The 19245-nt window shown below is 41.5% G+C and overlaps 1 protein-coding gene and 1 long non-coding RNA gene across 2 annotated transcripts; one reads left to right on the forward strand and one right to left on the reverse strand.

Annotated features, from left to right (window-relative positions):
- The first annotated feature begins 1593 nt into the window (after positions 1-1593).
- LOC119076724 lies at positions 1594-2166 on the forward strand. Its single transcript, XR_005087682.1, has 2 exons — positions 1594-1761; positions 1828-2166. It is a non-coding gene; the product is annotated as an uncharacterized LOC119076724 (long non-coding RNA).
- A 3862-nt stretch (positions 2167-6028) lies between these two features.
- Positions 6029-18641, reverse strand: LOC119076657 (E3 ubiquitin-protein ligase hyd). Its single transcript, XM_037183539.1, has 21 exons — positions 18406-18641; positions 17077-17277; positions 16640-17012; positions 16364-16575; positions 15918-16162; positions 14831-15851; positions 14600-14762; positions 12472-14540; positions 12243-12411; positions 11833-12171; positions 11632-11758; positions 10833-11317; positions 10580-10775; positions 9072-10507; positions 8032-8812; positions 7712-7966; positions 7417-7636; positions 7150-7353; positions 6939-7086; positions 6631-6861; positions 6029-6371 (listed from the first exon to the last, which is right to left on the reverse strand). Exons 1-21 carry the CDS (start codon positions 18462-18464, stop codon positions 6159-6161), a joined length of 9147 nt encoding a protein of 3048 aa, XP_037039434.1. The 5' UTR covers positions 18465-18641; the 3' UTR covers positions 6029-6158.
- Between the last annotated feature and the right edge of the window lie 604 nt (positions 18642-19245).

Below are 19245 nucleotides of genomic sequence, written 5' to 3' on the forward strand. Positions count from 1 at the left end.
GATGACTTGTCTGCTGTAATTCGCATGTCGGACTTAGTGCAAAATTTAAACAAAGAATTCTTTTGTTTAAATTTTGCACTAAGTCCGACATGCGAATTACGGCAGTTGTTGCCCTCGTTACGCTCTGGCCAAAAACAACACCTTCGACATATCCAATTTTTTCCCATTGTGAACCAAATATAAATTTTCTCCCCCGAACGACAACGTTATGTCATCTCTTGAAGAAAATGCGAGATTCCAACACAAGCGATTCGCAAATCTTATCACGCTACTTGCTACACGCCTAACTTGGGATAATGATGATAAGTCTCGGCTTGTACTATATCCCAGTGCGAGTCATTTTCTACCCTTCACAGAAATTTCGAAAGCCTTTGCCAAACTTATACCCTCGAAATAGAATTTTGAATTTTTTTCCTCTTTGTGAACAAATAACTATTTCTCTACACAATATGCTTTGACAAATAGTTATTATGTACAGTAGTGCGATCAAAGTAGTGCGTAAATGAATTTTCATATATACTTTTGCGCACTAGTGCGTAAAAGTGACGTTTGGAAAAATGACAATCCCCCTCCTGTACATAAAATCTTGTTGCTAACTTGTGCCTAAAATGGAATTTTGCGCATACGATGTGTTGTCAACCTCCAATTTTTATTTGGGCTCATGTTAGCAAAATACCTATTTACGTATCTGTCGTGCGATAGATTAAAGAAGGGAAGGAGGGCGACAATTAAAAATGTCTAAAATCAACCGCCCCCATAGATCCGTATGCAAGGCATAACAGTCCATTTCGTACCTAGGACTAAAAGTCTTTTTTTAGCGTGTAAGAGGTTTCCAGAACGAGCCGAAGGCGAAACTTTTAGTCCTAGTTACGAAATATACTATTTTATATTGGACAAAGTCCCACTTCTTGGTCCTAGGTATGAAAAGATAATTTTATAAAATGGCATTTGGCTTATGCTTTGTTTCGTGATGAAAAGTGGATGTGCAGACCGCGCATATATGTAAAACGGCGCGTTCACCCCGAGGAAAAATTGGAAATTTTGAAAACGGTTATCGGTTCAGATTTCTAAAGAATATTTAATGAATGTAGGTTTTAATGGGCCAAGTAGTAATTTTAATATAAAAGCGAAATAAGTGAAACAGTGCGCACAATTTGTTTGAGAAAAATTCTGGCTTTAATGAATCACACTTGCCCGTGTATCGGTTTAATTTACACAGATGGTTCATCTCCACAAAATATTCGAATACGTCAATCAGATAGTCGAGGCGGATAAGAAATAATTTAGTTTCAAAAAAACACTCGGAGATCGGTTTGTCGGTAAGTCTTGGAGTCACTCCAAGAATTTTTGAGGACCGAAGAAACTAAAATGTTTGAGTAAAACTCTGATTTTTTTCAATTCCCAAAATTATTACCATCTCTGTCTCTTATTTTACCGCACTGAACGGTTGATTGCAGTGCGTCGTTTATAGTCCAAAATGCTGCAAATGGGAGTCGATAGAGTTTTGAGATATTGAGACCTATTCTATGACAGGGAGCATTTGAGATATTGAAATTTTTAAGTTGAACGAAAAGTGTTACTATGGCGGTGTGGACTAATCGAGGTTAAACAAGCTACACAAAGGTGCAAAAATTAAAATGTTTATTTTGAAAATTTCGGGTATAAAAACGCGAAAACCGTCCAAACACATTTAGAGATCGTTGCGAAACACTATCCGAGATGAAGGCGATTATCACGTTATTAGTAGCACTTTTGGTTGTAGTAAGTTGACTTGTATACGTTGACGATTTCAACCAAGTTCATTTACTAAAATCCAATTAATTACAGCAAAATTGCAGTGCGTTCATAAATATTTTGAAAAACTATCCACCACCCGCAGCAACATGTCCAACTTGGATGGACCATAAGTACAGCCGAGCAATTATTCCATTTTGTTTCCCCAATGGCTACCCATTCACCACCGTTCCGAAATGTGGTTGCTATGACTTTGTCGCCGGTTGTCACACCCAACTCGATGTTCCATGTCTACCACCAATCTTGCCACATCCTTGCGGTACTGGACTCGTAGTAGTTCCACCTTGCGATTGGAGACAACGGTACGTTGTAATTTATTGATGAAATTACTGAGAGTTTCTGGTCGAAATAAAATGAAATTATCTAAGCGATTGGGAGAATTTTTTCTGTAGAATGAGCGAAAAATAGATGGATAATTCAGTAGTGCTCCAGTTGTAACCCTTTGGAAACGTCTGGTCGTCCGTTCGCGATAGTAACAAATAAGATATGAAATGAGCTTTGGTTGACTAACTAACTCTTAGCTAGCTTCACTGCTCATGGTTCTACTTTACGATCCTTTCTGTGCCGAAATATTTTACTGTGCCAGTGGTAAGCTATGTCCAATATCAGTTATTCCAACAATATTATTTGACGTTAAGCCGTGCGAAAGCTCTACTTTATTCAACTTTCACTTAATATTAACCGATTCAATCAAAAATCTGACAATCGGTTCTTTTCTATCTGCGACTGAGGAATCCTCGCACTAGCAGCACGTAGTTGTAAGGAGACGGGTTAGATGTTACGCTATAACGCTAATGAGTGCTAAAATGACCTCTGGCAATAATTTCAACAAAAGGATTTTACAAGGATGAGCCAATTTGGACAATTTAAAGAGCTTTGCTGAAGACAAAGTCATCGTCAGTAATGTGTATGTTCAATCCTTTCTAAATACGATTTTAGGTTTTACAGACGGCAAGCTGGGGTATTTTTTCTTTGTGGTCAGGAATGCCACAAAGTGTTGTACATGGTAGCAGACTCCAAACAAATTTGTTTCAACATTTTCTGATCCTTTTTACACTTACAAAAGTTCGTGGAAAATTCCCGTTGGTTAGAGTGAAAGAAAGAAGATATACTTCTCATACCAACGCGAAACTTCAACCAATTTTCATAGGCGTAAAATGGATCGCAAAATGGTGGAACAAATCTGATTGAAGTCTGCTTGTCTGCTATTTACCATTGCCAATAATTTGTGGCATTCGTACCCTCAACACCAATTTTAACCTCTGTTGTAAATAAATCGCAGAGCGCACGTGATGCAACAGCACTATGTGAGCTAAATATCAATAGCAATTTTGTAGTTCGAAATGAGTGCATGAGAGAATATCAGCAATGGAAATAATATTCGCAAATCGCAAATGATTCAAATAATTTTTCATTGATTTAAATTCACTGTAGCGAATTGAACGAAATCAAGGATTTTTTGTTAATTTTAATTGAACCGGTCAATACTGGAACTGTTGGCTGGAAATTAGATAAATATCACATCACACATAAAACGATTTGGAGAGAGAGAGAGAGAGAAGTAATTGTTGTCATAATATTAATAATAAATCGTACATATACGTTATGTAAGTCCGATGTGTGTTATTATAGGCAGTTGTTACACCGAGGCATTTTTTTGACCGAAAAGGAAATGAACCCAATGGCTTTGTTTAGACAAATCTTTTATTTAAAAAAAATAATTGCTTATTAACAGAACTTGATTAGTGAGGTCATACCGTGTTCAATCGAACATGAAACAATTTGCTTATGCTTCAATTCTACCTCGAGTTCCACGCATTTTTGTTTCACATTAATTGGCAGTAATTAAAAAATGATCATTCTGCACACATAACATGGTGTTATACATGTTTGTCGCGTGAATAGCACATGATTATGGGAGTAAAAGAAATTTATTAGTGGAAAATTATTGGTTTCATTATAAGTCTGTGAGCGTAAAGAATCGTCGGTTTTGGTCTTAATAAGCGGAATAGTCAGAAATCGATAAATAAAATGTATTTAATCGCTGTGGATGATATGGCTTTTCTATGTAATAAAATCCGGAAATGAACATTATTCCGCAGTACCAATTAACACAACTGCGAAATTAAATTTTTCTCCTCCTTTTTTCGCAAATACCTTATAGTTCCATCGGAGCAGTATGATACTAGCTTCTGATAGAAAGGGTTAAGCCACTCACGGAAGCAGCTGGCAGCAAGGTTTGTATAAAATTTTTAATGAACAAACTCCCTCTTATAAGTGTATGGAGGAGCCGTAGAAAATTTCTCTGTAACAGCCTTGGTGATCAGCTCAGAGGTGTCATAAAAATTTTCAGAGCGTATTTATGATAGGACGTTTTTCAAACTTATTAACTTTAAGCTTATTGGGGCTACTAACACTAGCAGAAAACAACTTATGAACAGCCATATTTACGAATAAACGAATAAACGAATAAACGAATAAACGTTAAAAGTATAAACATCTTGTTTTATATTCGAGTTCCGGATTGGAATCCGTGGAATTTCAACAGGTTATGGGCCCACACATTGAACTGTTGAATTCATCTGAAGCGCTACACGAGCTACTCGATGTATGATTGGATTGTAGAGTGGTCTATGGGAAGTCATGGCTTTGCCACAAGTATGGTGACGGAAAACTCCAAGTATGGCAACGTTTCGTCTTAGGATGTGGATATTTATTTATTTGTTTATAGATCAATAAACAGGTCTTTCAACCCAATAATATATCAATCTGTATGCACACATGATGGCGGTAAAACTCCAATCGTTCATTTGAGCTGTTTCATTTGAGTTTATATTTATCTATGGACGAGAAGTTAAAGGTCTTTTTATTCAACTGAAGCGAAAAGTCCAAAAAAAATCGCTACCAGTGAGAATCAACATTAAGTTTACGTTTCTTCATTTCAACTTCAGCTGGTCGTTTGCTGCGTTTGAACTAGCTCTGCACAATATAATTTCTTTGATGCAATTTTCTGATCATCCTGAATGTTCTACGAGTAAAGAGGCCGAGTGTCGTATTTGCATGCCAAAAATACAGTCATTGCATCTCCCATGCATATTTGATGTAATCGTTCGGTTGCTTTGTCGAGATAGATGAGTTTTTAACCTGTTACAGACGGCTGTCATCTGTTATCGACAACGTCAGCAATAATAACAGACAATGTCTGACTAATGAGGTCTTATGTAGCAAAAAGCATGTTCAAAACAAATGAAGTAAAAGATTTTTTTTAATCAATCTCAGAAAATCTTCGATCAAATGAAGTAATAGATTCTATTTGTGTCATAAGATCATGACACATTGACGCAATAATAATATTTAAACAGCCTCCATACACTTCGGCCAACACTCAACGTTGAGTGTTGGCCGATGGAGGCTGTTTAATAATATTAATTAAAATGACACATTTTCTGTCTTCGATCAACTCTCGGCTGCACATGAGCCGTTTTTATTTTCGTTGTAGTGGATTCACGGGTTCAATACCATTCTAAGGCCTGACTTCACAGGGAAATGGATCCGATTTTGGTAGGCTGTGAAGAATCAAATTTCAAAAGAATCTCTTCCACATGACAAATTCCAACTCTGACCCATCGTGTATCAATAAGAAAGGTTCTCAAAAATCTTTTAAATGGAACACTGGAGCACCGCCGAACTGTCTTGTAAACCTGTCAGTCAGAGTAGTTTTTGGGTCTTAATTTCGAGTTGATCGAAATCCCTTGTCTTCCCAGCTTAATCCCAGCGTAATTACGATTTGACCAGCGACTCAGCTACTCTTGAAGTGGAAGTCTCGTAATCAAACGGACAGCCAACAATAGTGCAAACATACGATTTAATATCAATTTTTTTTATTAATAAATTCAATGTTTCACATAAATTTTTGCTTCATTTACGATTGTTCATATAAATTAGTGTGTATAATGTCGGGCAGAAAGCTAAGAAGAAAAAAAATTGTTTGTTTTGTATAGGATACGTCTTACGTCCGGTTCATACATAACCATTTTTCGGTTTTTTTTTTTAATTGATCCGAATAATAAATGAAACTGAAATTGAAAACGAAATCGCCGTCATGTCCTTGGCATGATTACAAACAAAAATGCTCTCTGGGGAAAAGAAATTAATAATTCAGCGAAAAAAGTATAAAACAAGAAAAGTATAATTGAGGAGCGTTTGTCATTAATGGGTGTGTTGTATGTACGTGTTTGTGTGTGAATATAGTGTGTCGTTGGTGTGTTTGATTTTACATAATTTCTAGTATCGAATTTCGGTTGAATTTCTTTTTTTTTTTTTTGATTCGCAAATCCATTTATCAAAAGCTTAAAGACGAAAAATTAGACAAAACCAAAGTTCTTAGTTTTGATAGCCAGTAGGAGCTTGTGTCGCAGTACAGCCTTGCTAGAATATAAGGGAATATATAGTCGTGAAATGCACGTGTTGGCCGTTGGCAAATGTGCATCGTCAGCTGGTCGTATTGTGACCGATGGCATCGGTTGAAATCCATCTTCCGATGCAGGTAAGGCAGGGGATCCGGTCCAGAAATACACCTGTGAGAAAGAAAAGTAACAATTGAAGTCGTTTGAAGAATCTGTAGCCCCTGCCCCTATTCTCTCTCTCTCTATCTATCTAACAACAAACATGATAGGACAACCACAACCATTGAAGTCATTAAAGATTCGGTAACCCTTATTCTCTCGCTAACTCTGTCCTCTATCTTTCCTCTCCATCTCTCTAACGATTATCATTGGAGGACGAAGAGAGACAACCACAAAAGTAAAATTTAGTAAAACAAACAAATCGTCTTACCAAATCCTGCCGTTCCACATTGCTCATCTTCTCCACAATGCTCCAGAGCCAACGTTTGAATTTCAGTAATTTATCACCACTTTCGCTTGATTCATCGTTGAATGTTGTGTACGAAATGAGTGTACCAACATGAATATCACCAACGCCATTCAGCAATAATCGTAAATCTTCGCCGGTCAAGGACTCCAATGCACCACTCGGTAGCACATCGAATACACCGAGACGTAATGCCTGCATGGACAAAAATGTTTTGTGAACTCTTTGATCGAAAGTGTTTGACCGGTTCGGTCGGGTTGTAGAATGCATACCTCTAACGCTTTCTCTTGCGTTTTTATCAATCGATAATTTGCGTACATTCGAACGTAGTCATATAAATTGGATTCATTGACTTGTATATCACGTCCGCCCGGTACCAATTCCACCGAACTTCCACCTTCTTCTGGCAGCAGGCTTATTCTGTGGAAGAAGAAAGAATTTTATTGACTCGATCCACAGGCTGTCCATAACGCTTTCACTTACTCAAAGTTTAATTCCAGATCTGATAGGACACTCGCAGCATTCCCCGTTGAATCGGTCACCAGTTGACGCAAACTTTCGAAAACCACCGGATCGAAGAATGCCAAATCATGGAATCGAATGGTACGGCCGAGGATGTATTTGAGCACATGTCGTTGCAAGAACAACGGGAACAATTCGTTTTGCAACAAGCACAGTCCGATTAATCTGTAACAGAATTGGTCGATTCAGAACAAGCATTCGATCGCAATGTCCATCTGCATGTCTTACCTTCCAACATTCCTAAATGCGTTGATTCGTTCGCACGACGCCAGACCTTGTCTTGGACTGTAAAATCCGCGTTTGCCGGGCGAATAAAACAATGGTGCATTGTCTTCCAGTTGGCACTCTTCCAGAACAACGACTGGATTTAGGCGTTTCGATGTTGTGGGATTCGACGACGATTGACTCGTCCCGCTGCTGTTCAGATTGTTTTCAATGAGAGCATCAACTGCAAGCGAAAAGAAGTCAAATAAAATATCTCGTTCCAGTCAAGACTGTTGTGGCTCTGTGATGAATGTCTTACCAATATCCGACCGTTGTCTGTACATGATAATCTCCATAGCCTCGTCAGATCTGATCCGGAGATTTTCTTCCGATCCGAGTATGGACAACAGTTGGGATTGCGGTATTTCCAGTAACATACCGGTGATTTTCTGTGCATTGGCAGGATGTAAAGCAAAGACCTTGGGGTACAGTCTTTCGCCAAGTTGTTGCAGTTGCACAGGTAATTGGTCATTGGGATTGTTAGTCGATGCTGACGATGAATTGCCTGAAGATTCTAACCGAAAACGTCAGCGTGAAATTAGCAGCCAGTCATGGTTTGGATTCTATTTCTGAACTTACCCTGTGCTGGTTTGTACGGTCTAGCATCGTAATTCAACGCTCTTCGAGGTTCGCGACTCGATCGCCACAACGTTTTGCTGCCGGTTATTCGTCTCGATGAAGAAATGGACGGGCCATCACGTGAATTACTGCTACGATGGCGCAACATGCTACCAAATGGTGCCGAATATTTACTGGTATTCGATGTGCCAACTTGAGCTGCTTCTAAATTCGGTAGTTTTTCATTAGCCAGCAATGCCTCGGCAATTGAAGTGTAAAAACTGCGCGCAACACCAGATCCTTCGCCCGGCTCATCTTTGAACGTCACTTTGACCCGATTGAATGCCAGTGGTGGATGTATGCGACGGTTCTGATTGCCGAAATGAGTGTTCAGTTCTTTGAACGTCTGCACCAACAAACTCGTTCGATTCCGTTCCATTTTCGACAGCGTCAAGTCGCGTTGTTGTGCATTACGCAGTTTCTCCATGTGACGACGGAAACGAGCTTCTTTCACGGGAAAACCACGCAGTTCTGACACTATAGAGCCTGGTTCCAAACCAACGTCTTCCATGAACACACGTCCGAATAAATCGAGCGACAAGCGCCAGCGCCCCAATAACAAGTCCCATGTGGGTGCCTGAGTCACAGTGCTTGACGATCGGAAGTATTGTCCACGTGGTGCCATTTCTTCGTGGGCACGGCTTTGTGGATCCGGTGTCGTTTCGATTGTAACGTGGGCTGAAATTTCCTGTGTGTCCATATTCTCAACGTGTTGTAACACCTCGTTCTGACTGAGGCAGCTCTGTAAGGTGAAAACGTGTGGTTAACATCGGAAACTGAACAAAGATCGGGAGACGAGTAATTTGTCTTGGTTCATTTGTGCGCTCCGTATCTGTTCACAAGCAAAAGCTTTATGTTTTATGATCATTAGAAAGCAATGTCTAATATGCGGGTCATAAGTGGAAATTGTCAAAATTTTATTCGAGAACTTCGTATCAGCAACCCGAAACTTCATTGAAATGAAAATTTAAAGTCTTTGATGGTCTACAAGTTCTACTCACCTTCTCGGCTTTCTTTCCCGCTCGTACGATGACACTTTTTGATGGTGATCCCGAACTACTTCCTTGTGACACAGCCATAGGATTGAACGAATCTGTCATAGACGAACTTGAGCCAGACGCAAGATCGATCGGTGGAAATGTTGTTGGCAAAGCAGTGATTGGAGTGTCCACTGCAGCCGCACATTCAGACAATGAAGCTTTCTTATTTTTTGCTAGCACGGCAGCCGTTACGGACTCGATGGCAGCAGCTACTTTACGTGGTGTAACAATAATTTGCGGTCGGACTGTCAGTGAGTCATCGTAAACACTAACATTGGCACTTGTAATTGGCCCTGATACACCGGCTAACTGTTCAGAAGTTGATTGACTGTCCGATTCGAATGTGAATGACGGAGTGCCATCACTATCGACGTCCATTTTGCTGCTCGCTTCTTTGTCGAATGAGAGATCTTGTGGACCTTCTTTTTCGTAGCTTCTGCTGTCGTCTTCGCTGTGATCAAAGTAGCTCTTTTTCTTCAATTGCATGTAAATGTTGCCATAGCTTTCGGGATGGTCAGATCGCTTACGCTTCTCTTTAGACGTTGACGGTATCGGTTCCAGCTTTGCATCCTGAACAGCCTCCTCGTCGGTCACTGATTTCTCAACAGCAGCAAATTTGCTTTCACTCTGATCTGAAGGACCTGCACTTTCCGCTTCGAAATCTGCCGGATTCGATGCAGTCGATGTTGACGTTCCGTCATAGTTTTGTGTAATATTCCTGTGCGGTGATAGACCCAGCATCGTTGGCGGAAGCTCCAACGGTGAATTGACGCCGGGTGGTTCCGAACCATTCGATGGAATCGTAATCGGTTGCTTGGGGATTCCGAATAAATCTTCGCGTTTTGCATTAGGTTGCAACAGATGCGGTTGGTCGGCCAATGGCAGTGATTCGCACATTGGCGTATTGAATGGATCTGGTGGTGGGCAGCCGAGACAAAGTGTCGATTCGGAGCGTTGGAAAAATGAATGGCGACGTCCTTGCTGTGACCCCAGCATATACATTGCACTATCGGACAAATCGTCACCATCCAATGGTTCGTCTTCACCATCATCATTTTCGTTTTCATCCAAGTCAGCCCAGATGTTCACGTCGTTTTTGTCCATGTCGTTCTCCTTTCCAGCACGCATATAAAAGATGATTCCATCGAGAACGTAGGCAATGTGACGCAGAGCCGTTACATCCAATACCGGCAATGAGTCACGGTGCTCTGAACTATGTGATCGCATCAAGGATAATGCGTAGGTCAAAAATTCTCGACGAGCGGTCTGTGCTACACCGTCTCTGTCAAAATTACGCTGATTATCAGACGCTGTAGAAAATCCAACGATTCGAGTACTGGTGCTGGATGTACTTTGCGTACTTTCTAATGTGGCTGTTCGACGTGGCTGATAATTGCCTGTTTCAAAATGGAGAAAGAGAGAAAATTAAGAATTTGTTGGTCACGGGAAGGCGAACAAATCTTTCTTACTGCTCGGTGGTACGCTCAGATTGTTGATGCTTGATGTAGCTGGTTGTGAAGGATTCAATGGATGTAGTGGATGCAATGGATGTGATGGATCGGTTGAATGAGTCAACGAAGCACCAAATCGCAGTTGTGCCTCAGTTGCATCCATTACGGTTAACATCCAGTCCCATGTCGGCTTCAAACGCGTTTCCATGTCAATCTGAAATTTTGTTTTTATTTTCCTTTCGACCAGTTGCACCCAATACTCAATACTCACATGTAATTGATTGGCCTCCTGATAAGTAATATTCATGCTGCTGTTGCTGTGCAGCGTTCCGTTGGTGTACAATTCGGAGATCGTATTAAACAGTTGACAAACTTGTCTCAAGACAATGCCAAACGCTCGAGCCAAGCTACTGGCAGTCGTAGACATTGTGTGTGGTTCCTGTGCGGCTGCAACAGCTGCATTTGCAGTGGTCGTTCGTCGCAACGCTGACGGATCTATGAAAACCAAGCTCGAATTGCCAGTCAAACGAACCGATCGGCTGGTGTCACGGCTTCGGATTGCCCATTGCATTGATTGCGGTGCCAAATTGTTGCGTTGCGTGCCGGTGACTGTGGTGCGGCGTTCCAATTGCTCGTCGTTTGGACTGTAATCTTCTTGCGAATGTTCGTCACTTTCACCGTCCTCCGATCCATCTTCGTCCGGTTGACTTGAGCCGTCTGTATCGTCTTCATTTAGCATGAGAATGGAGCCACCGCCTAAACGTTGTAGAAACATCCATATCATTTTGACAAAAACATTTCAATGTTTGATGATTGTAGTGATGGTGGCAGAACATTTCTGTCCATCTCGAAATTTGCATTGAATGATACTAATGCCGTGCGGGACGTACAGTTGTTATAACAGAACTCAGTGAGTTTCGAGAGGAATACAAGGTTTAAATAGACAATGAAAATTGTTGTATCGGTTGAGAAGGGTTGTAACAACAAGGAGTCCAGGACAACGCGGCGAATGGAGATTAAAGGACTAAGACTAAGGGGCGACATGTAAACATAAACAAAATATTCTTCACCTGTGTCTGAGCCGGCTGTAGCACCAGTTTGAACGCTTCTTTGAGCATCCTGAGTGCTCTGATTATCATCTGAATCGGATTCGGTTTCTGCTTCATGAAAATTGAATTCGTTATCGCTTTCACCTTCCTGCAATCAGGCCAAGCACAAAACATCCAATTTTAGCACATCCATCCAATTCGAACACAAATTCAAACTCTTACCATAACCGCATCTTCGTTGCGCAATGGATCTGGCACATCTTCGTCCATATTATTCGAAGGTCGAATATTTGACCGGTCACGTTCGTTCGAGATATCATCCTGTTCGGAAATATCTTCATCGTCTTGTCCATTATCGATGGCTGCATCTTCGGCGGCCTCATCCAATCGTCGCATTCGATAACGATCGATTCGGGATAGGAAACTCGATGCCTGATCGCCGACGTTACGCGTTCCCAGATTATAGACCTTGTAGCCTTGACGAGAAGACGGAACATTGGCAACGTTCCGTGCCACCGATGATGGTGTCAATGGTTCGACACTGAATAAGTCGTCGGAATTCTGGAAGAAAGAAAACAAATTCCAGGCGGTGAAGATGACGTCACAAAACAAGTCAAACAACCGGAACTTACATCTATGCTTGATGAAGTTGACATAGAAAATGGAGCTGTCGGTCGTACCACTCCCATTCGAACGGGTGCTATTAAAGCATCGGCAATTTCGATCAGTTCTTCGATGGAGATTTTCATCAGAGTCTGGAACACTCGTCGGCACGTTTGCAAATGCTTCTGTTGTGTTGAACTGAAATGAAATCGAGATTTGAGCGAAAGTGAATCGTTAAAACTCTTGGCATTAAAAAACCTGCGCTGTTTGTCTGGATTGGGCAAACGTTCCAAGCTAAATATCACAAATATACGAGAAACGGATCGGATAAACCGTCTGGCCACAATTTGTGCTTCTTCGGCACGTGCTGGATCGTCGCTCTGCAGTTCTCTAGTTAATGTGCTGAGCAAAGTGTCCAACGGATCATTGTTGCAGCGAACAAACAATGAATGCGTAAATTTGTCCAGCAGAGTGGTGCCGCTCTGACTTTGCAAGTAAATGTTCTGGTCGTTGGTCTCGTTGTAGAAAACTTTATTTTCCGCCGATTGGGATCGTTTCACCTGATCCGAACCGGTTAAAATCATTGCCTTCACTGCCGGCCAATCCACCAACAATCGATCGAGTGCTTTCTTCGCGAACTTCGGCGGTTCTAAATCATGATCGGGCATATCGTTGTCAACATCCAACGATGGTGTCTTACGATTCGCTGTTGAGCTGCGAACTCTTGATCGATATTGACGCTGTTCGATGACCTGTCTGCCCACTGTTTGGATCAAAAACAACAATATCGGTTCACCTCGGGAGTTTGGTTTCGTCACCAAGTCTGTATCGTTGGCCAATTCACGCAACAGCTCAAGTCTTTTCGACTGATTTCCAGCTATCAGCGCTTTGCATTTGCATTTCTCCCAGCAATCACAATAAGCCGTCGGCGAAGTTCGTTTCAATTTGCAGTCATGTCCTTTGTGGCATACTTTGGCGCATTCGGTGCAACAGCACAATGAACCAGTCAGACCGCACGTTTTGCATTCGAAAATGTCTTGATTGATGTGATCAGCTCCGGTCCATGTGAACGAGCAAGTGTCATTGCAGCACAGCACGTATAACGGTGATTGATCGGCTGTTGAAGCGGTTGGAAATATCATTGAATCTCGTTCAGCTGGATCACCTTTTGAAATTTCGATAATAACACTGAACAGAATCAATCCAGCTTGATATGCACGCGACGAAACGGCCAGCATGAATGGTGTTTGTCCCTGTGCATCTTTGGTGCTAAGAAATTGTTTCAACAACGGACGAAAGGCTGGACTTTGGCACATTTGCAATAACATCGCTGCGCTGTTCTCTCTTCGTTCGATTGGATCGGATACGTAGACGGCATTTGAGACCAATTTACTGGCCGACGACTGAGAGTTTTGTCCATTCATACTGTCCTCATCGCCCGAATGCGATTCATATTCCGAATTCGTCGGCCAGAAAGTGACTGGCATAAATACGGATTCCTCAGCAGATGGTGGCGGATTGTTACTGGATGCCACATCGAGAGCGTTTTGGGTTGCACGGCGCATCATTTCACGAATGCTAACACGATCCGTTCGTGATGCACTACCACCACTGTTTACATTGATGCAGTCAAGACCAACTGGATTCGTTGTCGTAGTTCCTGAGTCCTCTTTGTTGCTGGTCGGTGAACACATCGAAACGCAAGCATGGAAAATATTTCGATTTCCATCGCATCGTTCAGTCAGAACACTTTCCATTTGCGATTTACCATCAGCTTCCAGTTGAGCCAGCGCATTTTTGAATCCTTTCAAATCACACCGTAAAATTCGCGGCATTAAAAATTGCACTTCGGGAACGAATGCTATGATAGCCACTTGTGATTTTAAATTCGCACCGACCACTGAATTCAATGTCAACGATGCGGCCGCTAAACATTTGATCGGTTGCAGATCGAGCCATTGCGGATCACGAATTGCATCCGCACAGTCTTTAACGAGCGGATAAATGGCATTGTTGCCGTCACGTAAAATAAGAACACTTTCGGAGCACTCATTGGCACAAGTTAGATTCACATTCGATTGCGACATGCCGAAGAAGGAGTGGATGTCCGTTGGGAAGGCACTGTCATGCTCCTGACGACCAGTGCTCAAATTGAACAAGCAATAATGAATCTTTGTTCCGGTTTTCATAATCGCATGGATTCCCTTTCCGTCAACGGCCAACGTGAGCAATTCGCTTGTGGACGTTTCGCTGGGCGTTAGATTGATGCGACGAGGTGTTTTTTGAAAACAGTCTGGAACACGTGAAGTTGTTGCTGCTTTCATGATCTACAAAAAATACCGAAAGTCAACAAATTGAACAAACTCCAAAGTACCAGTGACGTTACCTGTAGATCGTCTTTTTTCATCAGACGACAATCTTGCCAGTCAGTCTCGTCCTTTACTTCGGCTCCATTAGCTGGAGGGAACCGTACAGCAGCATATTGTCCATCAACCATTAGTACACGACCAACAGGAATGGATCGAACATCTTCCACGAAGACCACATCACTACAACGAGCAGTGAAAGAGAACAGTCAGACACCCCCTCGTCATCAGCAACATTTCGAAAAACTTACCGTAACATCCATGACTCTTCATCCTTCTTCGTTTCATTGTCTTCCTTCGGTGCTGCCCGTTTGTTTGTTCGTTTATGTGAAGTAACACTGCCAGTATCGCTGCATGTACTCGACGCTGGTGATGGAGGCGGTGGCATATCCAAACGATCAGCCGTCTCTTTGTTACTGCCAGTCGATTTCGATGATGAACCCGACGACACCGGATTGGATGGGATAATGTTTGTCGATGGTATTGCCGATTTTAGCAAATCTTTCAAATCATTTGACGTAAGACTGCTCGATGCAGGTGCAGTGCTTGGCAGTGGTGGAATCGTAATCAATTTGAAACGACAAGTGTCGGTTAGATCCCATGCAGCTGATAGTAGCTGACCCACACGTGGTACACCATTCGAAATAGTGAATCCAATCGCACCGGCTTGATACATCGGACTACTTTTCATGCACACTTGAGCACCAACAGTTACTTCCGGTGAGTTAACGTTCGGACGTACCGGTTTTTTCGATTTGGCCTTGTGTTTGTCCCACAAGCGTTTTCGCTGTCCAAATGGAATCACACCCCACCAAAATAGTCCGCCGCTGTCCATGCGAGCCACAGTGTACAATGTGCATGTGTACAGTGCCACTATTTTTTCTACCGAAAATTCCTGGAAACTGGTAGCAGGATGTTCGAGTTTACTGCCGGCAGAGCCGAGCATTTCGTCCATCCAAGTGGCTACACGGTTTTGTTCGGTCGAAACGGTGCAACGAATTGACGTGGCCGAGATGTGTGTGATTCGTTCGAATGTTAAATTCAAGAACTGCGTTTTCGGATGGAAAATGTTCGGATTCTCATGATGGCGATACGGATCGGTGTCAACCCAACGCCATTGATGCAATTCACCCTTTGTCGAAACACCAATGAACTCTGAATGCAGAGCGGCAATATGTGTGAATCGGACGGGAACATCTTTTTCCGGCCAAAAGTCCAGGTCGTCGGATATCCACAGCGGTAAACCAGAAGCGGAATCCTTCTTCTTGGTGTCTAAACCAATTTACGAATTTCAATTTAAGATCAACGAACGAGCATTAATTAATGGTTGTGGCATACCTGGAGCGTCTTTGTCCCAACCAGACTCTTCGCGAGATGTTTGAAACCAGCGTCTGGGTCCGTAATATTGACGATCTCTCCAACGGCTAAACGAATCACGGTCGCTTGGTGCCGAAACTGGATTCAAACTCGAACTGCCGGAAGCTGGAGCACCACCAGCTGCACGTCCTGCTTCGGTTGTTGATCCACCTGCAGTTCCACTGTTTGATTGGTTGCGTTCACTGCGCACTCGACTGTATAACAAACTTGTTTCAGGAAATTGAAACAATTTTCAATTCGAAGTTAGTTTTTACACAAACAAATGAGGAGTGAGGGAAAGACAATTCGAGGAGATATCGAAATAAGTGAGCAAACTAAAATATGGTGTGCAACAAACAAGCTTCAACGGGTTGGGGTTGCGTATGGCAATAAGATTTTCACTTCAATTTTTTTTTTGAGAAACTCACTTGCGAATGCTTGAATAGCCAAACATCTCCTCCGGGAACATGGTGTCCGTGTCTATGATAACACTATTGTCAGCCGCATGAAATCCGCTATCCAACAGTGAAATCAAATCTTCGGGAACGTAATTGTCACTGCTCTCTTCGGCATCCTCTCCTTCTTCATCATCACGCGACAGTAAATTGTTCACAGCTAAATTGACATCCAGATTGGTGCGCTACAATTGGATACGAGGGTAAACAAAAATCTCGCAAACATTTGTCGCAATAGTCGAAACTTACTTGGAGTTCACGAATGATGATGTTGCGGCTCTTTCCCTGCAAAACGACCTGAGCCTGAGAGACTAAATCCTCCGGAACGAATGGCGCCGGAACCGTAACCAAAGATCGTCCCGATGAACTGCTACCGATAATCACGCCAGTACTACGCGATTGCACTGAACTCTGTGTACCACTGCTACTGCGAACTTGTCCAGCTCGTAATATACGAGCTCTTGATCTAGCCAACTGTCTGGACGTAGCAGTATTTTTCGAGCTTGATGTGTTATTCGACGTAGATGGACCACTTCCTCCGTTTCCTCCACTATTGCCTCCACCATTACCACTACAACCACCACTTCCGCCGCCTCCTCCTCCGCCACCACCACCATCACCGCTGATGGAATTAGAATTTGGCATCAGATAATGTCATCACATCAGTCTGCACAGTTTCTACTTACGGTTTCGACGGTTCCTGTTTACTCAAATCCAATCGTTCGGGTATAACAGAAAATGCTACACGCAAAGCGCGGCCATCTTCAAGCAAAAGGCCCAGATGTGCCGGACCGATGACAACTTGTTTGACGGGAGTTTTTAATGATTGCAAGATTTGCGGTGTCTGAGAACCATATTTGTTGATCTTGTCGGCCACTTCACGGATTCTGAAAAAATGGACAAAAATTCAACTTTTTTTTTTGCTCTGAAAGACTGACATAATGTGCACAATGTCTACATTAAGCCAAATGTACTGTTGTCAATCAAACAAAATATTTTTGAATTTTAACTGAACGACGAACAGTCATCATGACATAATTGCAATCATGCCACTGCATTCTATTTTTGGGGCATTTCATTTCTTGTTGCAGATTTTCTGTTGAACAGTTTATCGAACGCAATTTAAATGGAAATTGGTGTTCAGGGAAGATCTGAAATTCAATCTGTATTGAAATATTTGCTTCATTGGGTGACAGTCGTCGGAAGAGTTTTTGTTGAAAAAATATTAAATTTGATGACCAAAAAAACTACTTTGAATATTGCGAGAGAGAAAAATCAACTGAGATCCAGTAACTAAGTCATAAATGCGCATCAGAACATAGATGACGCATTTCTATAACGGATGTCATCTCAATAATTTTAGTGTAGTTGCGTTTTATATTCTTATGTACCGGACCGGACATTACATACTCATATCATATCATTAGGTGTCGAATTATGGTGTAATGTAAATGCCAAAGATTAATGTCAAGGATCCTTTTCTCAGCATTTCGGGAAATGAATCGAACTGTCTTGCAGATTACTTTGCAGTTATGGCAGGTCATTGATTAAATATTGATCGAACGACAAGTGTCCCTGATTCGTGAGAAAGAAATCCGAATAAACAGAAAAACGTTTCCCGACGAATCAAACCGTAGAGTCTCCAATAAATTTCAATTCAACTATTTGAATGACACCAATAACGAAAAATGTCATTCTACACACCTTGTAACATTATGGGAAAATAGTTATGGATGTCGCCACTCCACATTACGAATGATTTCACTTTTTTTTTCTTCATATTAAATGCCGACATTTTCGACGATAAACGTGGTTAAAAGATGGAAATAAAACAAAACCACCGTGCAATCATAGATGGGTCAGGACAATGCACTCAATTTATTATTTGAACGGAAGATTTTGTAAAAAAAAAACATGGAGTTGCACCGATTAAAATGGCCTTTTTGAACAGCCAATCCACCATTACGGACTAATGTTCGACTAAAATGCAAAAAAATTCTTCCATCTTTGCTCACCTATCATTCAGCTCATCAGTGCCAGGCAGTGGATGAACAACAAAATGTAATGAAGACATTACGGTAAGATCGTAATAGTTGCTTTGTATTGAAGCTGCTATTCACAGTAAATCTTTTTATGAAACTTTTACACACGGCATTACAAGTTTTACTATTGAATTTTATGATTTTATTGACCGTAACATGTCCTAGTCACTTAAACTCAATAGTTATCAATCGCCATTTTGAGCAAAGGTGTACTAGATGTCATTTTTAGTGGAATTAAATTGTATAATTCTCATGATTTTTACTGCAGTTGAGTGTGTTTAAGGATGCATGAATTGTACGAGTAGCTGATTTTGTTTCAAAATATCGTTAAAGAGAGGGGACATTTGATTTAAAAAAAAACCGTTTGCGGCCAAAGTGTTGATTGTGTGATTTTCATTAAAATGTGAGTTTGTTTATATGAAATCACTATTCCCTCTACTCCATACAAATTCTGACATTAGATGGTCTACTGGTTTTTAGTGGATAGATCATCTTCAAGACTGTGTTTGAAATGCCATCCACGTTAAAAATAATGTCATTTGAATGCGAGATTTTGAACTGCCGCCTATTGTTCGTTCGTTTTTTACACAGGATTTTAAATTTAGCAATGAAAGTAAATAGATAGGTATGGCCAAACGTTCAAATTTGTTCTAGCCGGAGCACATACGGATTTGCTTGGCGCCACCTCAAACGAACTCATTTCTAGTGCAAATTTCCACTAGAAATGAGTTCGTTTGAGGTGGCGCCATGCAAATCCGTAATGTGCTCCGACTTGTATGGACTGGCCATACTTATCTACTTTCATTGAAATTT

This window comes from Bradysia coprophila, unplaced genomic scaffold (assembly GCF_014529535.1).
Source record: "Bradysia coprophila strain Holo2 unplaced genomic scaffold, BU_Bcop_v1 contig_232, whole genome shotgun sequence".
NCBI classification, from domain to species: Eukaryota; Metazoa; Arthropoda; class Insecta; order Diptera; family Sciaridae; genus Bradysia; species Bradysia coprophila.

What these genes read in the sequence shown, in the direction of transcription:
- LOC119076657 (XM_037183539.1), bottom strand. Translation starts at nt 18,464, where the DNA reads ATGTCTTCATTACATTTTGTTGTTCATCCACTGCCTGGCACTGATGAG. An exon ending in CGGGAAAGAAAGCCGAGAAG is followed by an intron (nt 8,813 to 9,071) that starts GTGAGTAGAACT and finishes TTCACCTTACAG; the next exon opens with AGCTGCCTCAGTCAGAACGA. An exon ending in GCATTTAGGAATGTTGGAAG is followed by an intron (nt 7,354 to 7,416) that starts GTAAGACATGCA and finishes ATTCTGTTACAG; the next exon opens with ATTAATCGGACTGTGCTTGT.